Source organism: Alexandromys fortis, unplaced genomic scaffold (genome assembly GCF_014885135.2).
Source record: "Alexandromys fortis isolate MF-2015 unplaced genomic scaffold, M_Fortis_MF-2015_v1.1 scaffold_718, whole genome shotgun sequence".
NCBI classification, from domain to species: domain Eukaryota; kingdom Metazoa; phylum Chordata; class Mammalia; order Rodentia; family Cricetidae; genus Alexandromys; species Alexandromys fortis.
Window position 1 is genome coordinate 10,976 of NW_026068583.1, and position 9,480 is coordinate 20,455.

Sequence of the window (9,480 nt, forward strand, 5' to 3'; positions counted from 1 at the left end):
TCTCCCTAGACAGTTCCACATCTGTCTCAGGAAGGAGGAGAGAGGATCCCGACATACCAACAGTGGCTCCTTCAGTCTGGAGCCTCTGTCAGCTGCAGCCATGGCCTCTCCTAGGCCGGGTTCTGTGTCCACACCCAGTGTGTGGACTCTGACTCCTGTCATCTGAGTGTGTCAGCCCTTCAACACCAGGACAGAGCAGTATCTTACCTGATGGGAGACTGGGCTCCATGCCTAGGCTGGTTCCCCGGTGTCTAGAACTTTTCAAAGAATAAATTCTCTTAGATGCCTGTGTGAGGTTCACATGCCTGCCACACCCCAATTCTATCTTTTCCTAGAATGGTCAAGTGGGAACTTATGGGGTGCCTTAGACAAATACTAAATTGTAGGGTTTTTTTTTCTTTTCTTTCTTGCTTTTTTTGAAGTTGTCATTTTGCTTTTAGTGAGTTTCTCTTCCTCACTGGGGAGGTCTTGATTCTCTGTCCCCTTTTATTATCATGTGTATCAGACTCCACAGGTGCCATTCGGGACTGACACTCTGGATAATGAGACAAGTTAAGATAGGGTTCCCTTTAGAAGAGAAAAATTACTGTGAATTTAGACTATTTTCTGCCAGAATTAACGGTCCAGAGCCCCCTGCTCTCCTTCAGCCCCAACAAGTTACAGTGTTGCCATTGTGAATTAGGAACTGAACTTCCTCAGAGACAGGGTCTTCTGCAACTCCAGAACTGGAGTGACAGGGAAGATCCACACACCCTGTGAGCACTGCTGTGTCCCAGTGTGCTGCACTGGGCTCCACAGCACACTTCAGGGATCCTGGGTGACAATACCTGGTATCTTGTCCCCCAGAGGCAAAGGTTAGGAAGTCATTTTCTCTGGATGAGTTTCACAGGTTCACAACAATTGTTCCACACAGTTTGGTGATGGCTGTTCACTTGGATTCACAGTTAAACTGGTCAGCAAGGTGGACACAGTGTTTGTTCCCCAATGGTGACAGCAGGAGTTGGTGGCGCCCTTCATGTAGCCCGATCATCTTAATTTCTTATTCCTGTAGGAGTTTAATCACAAAATAAATCGATTATTTTCCATTCCTTCATCCTTTTTCTACCTCACTTATTCTATTGAAAGTCACATAAGATCATGTTGACCTGCTGGCTTATATAGATTACCTCTTAGTTTCTGGGTCCCTCAGGAAACTGTGCAGTTCTGTGATGAGGGGACCAGCTCTACCTGCAGGTCACTAGTGTGACGACAGAAGTGTTCAAATAGTGACATAGTTCAGTGTTATCATTGATTTAACTTTGTATTTGGAGATTTCAGTTTTTCTTGTTAATTGTGGGGTTTCTTAAATCTTCCACATAGATCCCCCAAAGGCACATGTGACCCATCATCCTGGACCTAAAGGTGACGTCACCCTGAGGTGCTGGGCCCGGGGCTTCTACCCTGCTGACATCACCCTGAGCTGGAGGAGGGAGGAGGAGGAACAGACTCAGGACATGGAGCTGGTGGAGACCAGACCTTCTGGGGATGGAAGCTTCCAGAAGTGGGCATCTCTGGTGGTGCCTTCTGGGGAGGAGCACAAATACACATGCCATGTGCACCATGAGGGGCTGCCTGAGCCCCTCACTCTGAGATGGGGTAAGGAGGGAGAGGGTGCAGAGCTGGGATCAGGGAAAGCTGGAGCCTTCTACAGACCATGAGCAGGGTCAGGGATGAGAGCTGGGGTCATGACCCTCACCTTCCCTTCCTGTCCATCCCTTCCCAGAGCCTCCTCAGTTCCCCATCATGGCAGTCATTGCTGGTCTGGTTCTTCTTGGAGCTGTGGTCATTGGAGCTGTGGTAGCTGTTGTGAGGAAGAGGAGGAGAAACACAGGTAGGAAAGAGCAGGGTCTGAGTTCTCTCTCGTCCCTTTTAGAAGAATCTCTGCTTCTTTAATGGGAAACACATCCACATCCCTCATTGCTCCCGTCTCTAACCTGGGTCTGCTGTCAGTTCTGGTAGCTTCCTAGGGTCGGGGACTTCCCTGGTCTCTCACAGCTTTTCTTCTCACAGGTGGAAAAGGAGGCAACTATGCTCCAGCTTCAGGTAAGAGTGGTGGGCAGGATTGTCCCTGAGGCCTGTGGGGTGAAGCTGATGTATTTGGGGAGCTCTGGTAACACATAATAGCTCCTCCAGCAACTCTTCTAGTGGCCAAATTTTTACCTTCCCATGAATACATATATTTTTACCCTAGACACGGACAGTGACAAGAGCTCTGATGTGTCTCTCCAAAACTGTAAAGGTGAAACTCTTGGGACTGATCTGGGGAGGAACAAATTGTACATGATTGGATTTCAGAACTCCCAGAATCAAGTTTAAGTGAGTGGAGGGTTGTTGGGATGTTGTCCTCACTGTGATTGTTCATGACTCCTGTTCTGTAGCGTGAAGACAGCTGCCTGGTGTGGATGGAGTGACAGACGATGTGTTCAGGTCTCTCCTGTGACATCCAGAGCCCCTCAGTTCACTCTCAGCAATAGTGTCTGATGTTCCCTGTGATCCCATGGGCTCAATGTGAAGAACTGGGAGCCCAGCCCACTCGTGCACACCTGACCTTGTCCCTGCACTGCCCTGTTTCCTTCCACAGCAAACCTTCCTGTTCCTGCAGACAGGAGGGGACATCTCCATCCTGTCTCCTCCATGCTGCCCTGAGCTTCAGCCCTGACTTCCCCACTGAAAATGAGAATCTGAATGTGAACTTGATTGATTATATCTTTGATCTGACAGGTTGTTTGGCAGCTAAATTAAAGCATTGAGCTAGAGGTTATGGAGGAAATAAATGGCAACATGGAGAACCTCCCAGAATCTGTGTTCACTATGCTGTGTGCATCTGGTGGGACAGGATGAGGCTGTGGGAGCTGAGTGAGAACAGGGCTGTGCCTAGACGGAGCTCAGTCCATTGTTGGCCATAACAAGGTCACTTGTCAAATCTGTCCCCTCCTGGCTCAGTTCTCTTGGCAACTTAGAACCTCATGCTGACATTTGTGATCACAGGGATACTGGGATGGCCAGAGCCTCGTCCTGTCCCCAGGATTATGGGCCACCAGGGCTGCTGTGACAGTCAGGGCTGCTGTCCTGGCTATGACTCTTTCCCCTGTCTTCTCTGTTAAATTCTTGTCTCTTTAGTTAGTATGGAGGACCAGGCCTGTTCTTGCTCCTGTGAGTGGTGTCTGCCTCATTATCCTGTGGGGTCCCTGAGTGACAGCAGTAAGAGCTGTTTTCCATCCTTGTCCTCTCAAGGCCCAACTAGGCCCCTGCACTCAGGAGACTGTGGGATGAGAACATGAGCTTCAGTCTCCTGAGCTCCTGCCTCCCTTCGGGACCCTTCCTGGAGGTTCTCTCCTTCTTTCCCATCTATCAGAATCTAACCTGGGTTGTAGGATGGGCAGAGTGGAGGGATCCACAGGGTCTCATCTCAAATCTATCCTGTGTTCTGCCCAAGTCCCCTCTCCCTCTCTACATCTGGGAATCCTGGGTGTTTCCTCAAGTGGAGACTGGTGTGGGATGTCTGTATTCTGTCAATCATGTTTTAATTAAATGCTGATTGGCCAGGCAGGAAGTATAGGTGGGAAAACCAGACAGGAAGTAGACGTGGAGCAAAGAGAACAGGAGTATTCTGGGAAGGAGGAAGCTCCCTCATACATTCCTGCCCAGACTACCAAAGAAGCAGGATGTGTCCTTCCTTGTGGCTAACATAGATAAGAATAATGGATTAATATAAGCTACAAGAGCTAATAAGTAGCCTGAGCTAATGGGTCAATTGGTTTATAATTAATGCAGACTCTCTATGTGCTTTTCTCTGGGATTAAATGGCTGGGGGACTGGGTGGGACACAAACCCCAACAAGCAGGCCCTCATGTTACAGAATACTGCCCACATGTTACAGAACAGCCTGAGTCTACTTAGATTTGTGTTTATTAAAAAAACATGATTCAGATAAGGACAGGACTGAGTCAGCAACCTAGGCCAGAGCAGGTCTGAGGCAGCAATCTCCAAAAGAGCAGGACTGAGCCAGCGACCTGGGTCAGAGCAGGCCTGAGACAGTGAATTCCATGAGAGCAGGAGCAGATGCAGACCAGGGTCATTTGTGGAGGCTGGACTGAGGCAGCAACCTGGGCCAGAGCAGATCTGAGACAGCGAACTACAGGGGAGCAACCACTGACCAGTAGACCGGAGACTGAGACCTCTGCAGATCCAGACGTGAAATTGGGTCCTTCAGAAAATAGACCTGAGCAAGGGACCCTGTGCCTCTGGGTGTCATGAAAGGACTTCCGAGGAACGAGGCCAGAGCCAGGACCTCTGTGGGTCTGGGCATGAGTCAGGGACCTCGAGGAGTAAGCCTGAGCCCGGGACCCCAAGGAGTAGATCAGAGCCAGAGTCCTTTAAAGGACCAACCCTGAAGCCATGGACTTCTGCAGGAATGGATCCAGACCAGGGACCTTTAAAAAACAGGTCTGAGCTGACAACCTAGGCTAGAGCAGGCCAGAGACAGAAAACTCCAATTCGAAGACCCAGATATTAATCTGTAGTAGGAGCTGTGGGCCGCTTCCCGCCGCCCAGCTCCCGCACGGCTAGCTTTACCCAAAATAATTACACAAAATGTATTCTTTTAAACACTGCCTGGCCCATTAGTACTAGCCTCTTATTGGCTAACTCTCACGTCTTGATTAACACATATTTAGTAATCTGTGTAGCCCCATGAGGTGGCTTACCAGAAAAGATCTTAACCTGTGTCTGTCTCGGACAAGAGAATCATGGTGACTGCCTGAATCTGCTTCTTTCTCCCAGCATTCTTTTCTGTCTACTCCACCCACCTAAGGGCTGGCCTATCAAAGGCCAAGCACTTTCTTTATTAATTAACCAATGAAAGCAACAGATAGACGACACTCCCTCATCATTAATCCACAAGCATTCAAACACCTGATTTTTGACAAAGATGCAAAAAAATAATCAACTGGAAAAAAAAACATACTTAGCAAATGGTGCTGGCATAATTAAATATCAACTTGTGGAAGAATGAAAATAGGTCCATGTCTATCACTATGCACAAAACTCAAATTCAAATGGATCAAAGACCTCACCATAAAGCCAGCCACACTGAACCTTATAGAAGACAAAGTGGGAAGTATATCTGAACGCATTGGCACAGGAGACAACTTCCTAACTAGAACCCCAGTAGCAAAGGCACTGAGAGAAGCAATTAATAAATGGGAAATCCTGAAACTGAAAAGATTCTGTAAAGCTAAGGACATGGTCAACAAGACGAAATGACAGCCTACAGAATGGGAAAAGATCTTCACCAACCCCACATCAGACAGAGGTCTGATTTCTAAAAGATACAAAGAACTCAAGAAATTGGTCATCAAAAGAATAAATATTCCAATAAAAAATGGAGTACAGACCTAAACAGAGAACTCTCAATAGAGGAATCTAAAATGTCTGAAAGACACTTAAGGAAATGCTCAACATCTTCAACTTAGTTGAAGTATAGTTGCATCCTTAGAGAAATGAAAATCAAAACAACTCTGAGATTTCATCTTACAATTATAAAAATGGCCAAGATCAAAAACACTGATGACAACTTATGCTGGAGAGAACGTTGGGTAAAGGGGACACTCCTGCATTGCTAGTGGGAAATCAAGCTGGTACAGCCTTTTTAGATGGCATTATGGTGATTTCTCAGAAATTTAGGAAGCAACCTTTCTCGAAACCCAGTAATACCACCTTTGGGTATATATCCAAAGGATGCTCAACCGTGCCACAAGGACATGTGCTCAACTATGTTCTTAACAGCATTTGTTGTCATAACCAGAACCAAGAAATAACCTAAATGCTCCTTGACCGAAGAATGGATAAGGAAAACATGGTACATTTACACAACGGAGTACTACACAGCAGAAAAAATAACGCATCTTGAATTTTGAAGGAAAATGGGTGGAGCTAGAAAACATTATTTTGAGTGAGGTAACCCAGACCCAGAAAGACAATTATCACATGTACTCACTCATAAGTGGTTTGTAAACATAAAGCAAAGAAATCAGCCCACAGATCACAATCCCAGAGAACCTAGACAACAGTGAGAACCCTAAGAGAGACTCACATAGATCTCATCTACATGAGAAGTAGAAAAAGACAAGATGTCCTGAGTAAATTAGATGCATGGGGACCTTGGGCAAGAGGTGAAGGTTAGGGGAGAGGCAGGGAGGGGAGCAGAGAAAAATGTAGAGCTCAATAAAAATCAATTAAAAAAACATGGACTGAAGAGATGACTCAGGGCTTGAGAGCACTTGCTGCTCTTACAGAGGACCCAGGTCCAGATCCCAGCACCCACATGATGGCTCATAACCATCCATAATTCCTGTTATGACCAGGGAGGTGAGCGTGTACCCAGCTGATCATGGATGGATGTTTTCCTTAGCTGTCACTGTCTCAGTCTGGAGTGGGGGAAATCCAGTCCTCATGCAGGGGGCACTACTATGTGAATTGTGTATGTAAATTTTCCTATTATTAATACAACTCGGGAGTCAGATATTGGGGTAAAAGCCTGATAGATCGAGAAAGGAGTGGAGAAGCAACCAGCTGACCCTGTCTCTTCGTGCTTCCCACATTGAAGAGGCCCATGAATCTTTCCAGGCCCACCCTTCTCTTTCCTCTGCCTCTATCATATTGTATCTTGGGTCCCCCACAATGTCATGGCTAACTCAACACAGCTAATTGTTGACTCCACCCCCTGACTCAAGGATAACTTTATTAACAGTCTTGAGTTTCACAGTACAATCAACTATCCCTCTAGATTTCCCCCTTGTCTACATAAAAAGGAAAAGTTTTAACTCTAACATGGTGAAGCTATGTACAATAAGAACAATTATCAGGTAGGAATTACACTTACATGCAGCAGTAGAGGGCGCTGGAGATGCACACCTTTAGTTCCAGCAGTAGAGGGCGCTGGAGATGCACACCTTTAGTCCCAGCAGTAGAGGGCGCTGGAGATGCACACCCTTAATGTCAGCACTCAGGAGACAGAGGCAGGCTGATCTCTGTGAGATCAAGGGCAGCCTGGTCTACATTGTTAGTTCCAGGACAGGCTCCAACATTACAGAAAAAAAATTTCTCAAAAAAAAAAAAAAATCTACAATGTTCAATCCATTTGTATTTGACAAATTGGTAGAAATTATTCTATTATCTATCATATCTTAGTGAATTCAATGCTTTAAACCTAAAGCCCTTTCCAACGTAACTTCTATTACTATCCTAAAACTACCGTTTTAGACCTGAGACATTTCTAGGATAAACATCTCAAGCTTTTATGTCTCTCATCCCTCTAAACCTTACATCTCTCTATAAGTTTCTTTTCTGAATTTTGTAGAAAAATAAAATGGTGAGACTATCTAATTTTCAACCACATCAGAGACCTGAGAAGGATAAATATTACCTAAATGTTTAGGAAATGTTCAGGAAGTGTAGCACAAACAACTTTCTTTTTGGGGGGTTTCGAGACAGGGTTTCTCAGTGTAATAGCACTGTCTGTCCTGGAACTCCTTTTCTATACCAGCCTGGCCTTGAACTCACAGACATCCCCCTGCCTCTACCCCTTGAGTGCTGGAAATAGAGACATGTGTCACCACTGCCTGGCTTCAAACTACTTTAAAAACTATAGTAATGATAGAGCCAACTGGCTGCCTAGACAATCACCCAAGGTTTCTTCGCAATGTTGTGACACTTAGCTTTGGCCTACAAACCTGTCATATCCTGTTTTAGGAAAGTTCAGCGGTCTCCTGCTTCTCCAGTTTGCTCATCTTACTGTCAGCAGTTGAGGCAAGGGCAGTTTCTTGCCAGTGGTTAGCTTTTCCACATAGAGAGCAAAGTCCATATAAATTTCCCCAGTGCCCATCATCTTCTCTGAAGGAAATTTGTGCTTTCCGGAGCAGATGTGTCTCACTCTCATGAAAAGCCTCATGTTATTAAAACATCTGAAATCCAAAGTCTACACCTCTCTGAAGTGTTTGAAGACTATCTATCTATGACTATCTGTCTGTTCAACCTTGAAAACACACCTAACATGACTACAAGTTTGACTGTTATGGTGACTAACTACTAACCTGCATTTCTTAATTATCCTAAATATTTATAATAATAGCTTTCAAGGACTAGGACTTTGCATTACATTTTTAAATGAGCTGTAGTTGCAATACCTTAAACAAGAGTAAAAAAATATATGCAGTGTGTTATAACAAAAATAACAAGTTTATTCTGTATGCACAAAACCATACCTAGGTAAAATATTTTAAGATAATAGTTCCTTTTCAGTTAAAAAGTAGATCCAGCAATCTACCCTTTTCCCATGACAAATAACAACTTGCAACTAACTCCCTAAGCGACAACGAACATCCATAACACATTGAATAACCAAAGGTCATCCACCCCATCTCTGGGGAATGTGGGCATCATGTTCCTAAAATTACTTCCTGTTGCCTGGAGGGAGGGCAATGGCATCTTTAGGGGGCCCTGAGAAACTTAAAATAAGAGTCAAGTCCTGGGGGATCAGCTGTATCATTTGTTGTCCAGTCTCAGTGTGATTGGAAAGTGCAGGGCTTATCTTAAGTCCTGGCTGCAAGAGTCTGGGAGGCTGGACCATCTCAGCTAACCACTTTGAAGTTGTCCTGAGTAGTTTGTAACTCAAAGCTGCACTTTGGGTGCTGTTTGTAAGCTCAGTGGTGTTACCACAATCCAGGCAGATTCATCATTGCAGGGCCCCATCATCTTCTTGAAGAACTCAAAGGTCACTGCTAGGAATGGTCACAGTTCACTGCAGTGAACCTAACTATTTGAAATGTCATATGTGTGAGGTCCACGTGTGACTCAGTTTCCATCTGGAGTCATTCTGACTTAAAGAAGTCATTTGAGTTCAAGCTCACCTGTTCTGTCTTTTCCAACATCCTTGAGGGCTGTGAAGAAGTTCTAATAAAGTCCCTGGGAAGAGCATTTCTGCCCATAAGAAAGCAGAAATTATCTATTAAGATTTGGACTGGTGTACGCCGGCTGAAGGCACTCCTCCTTCGTGATTGGCAGCTGCTTGCTACTAGCTGAATTCTTGTATAGAGATTATGCACCTGCTTGAGCTCCCTCCCAAGGACAGAGCAGGGAGGTGCCTAGCAGACTCTACTGCCCTTTGCACTGCCTTTTGCCTGTAATTCGTCTGTGTGCTGGCTGAGAAATAAACTTCGGGCTGTTTGGTGTTCACCTTCGGTCCTCCCAGTCTACCCTATGCTTCAGTCTTCATTCTCTTAATCTGCCATTTCCTGTAACCTTGCACACCCTCCCAGGGACCTCTTGCTGATTCCTGCCAGCACAGGCTCCAACACATATGCAGCAGATCTCTGGGGTTAAAGGACCACAGTCTGCTAAATACATTCGGGATACACAAACTTAGTTCCCAGTTACCTGCCT

General features: G+C 45.5%; 1 protein-coding gene across 1 annotated transcript in view; it reads left to right on the plus strand.

The window, feature by feature from the left end:
• Window positions 1-2,830, plus strand: part of LOC126495889 (H-2 class I histocompatibility antigen, alpha chain-like) — a gene marked incomplete at its 5' end in the record, with an annotated part of 6,350 nt that extends 3,520 nt beyond the window's left edge. The window contains 2 exons of the mRNA XM_050133465.1: window positions 2,231-2,278; window positions 2,418-2,830. Of these exons, the coding sequence (XP_049989422.1) occupies window positions 2,231-2,278; window positions 2,418-2,422 (53 nt within the window). The remainder of the gene's footprint in view (window positions 1-2,230; window positions 2,279-2,417) is intronic.
• Between the last annotated feature and the right edge of the window lie 6,650 nt (window positions 2,831-9,480).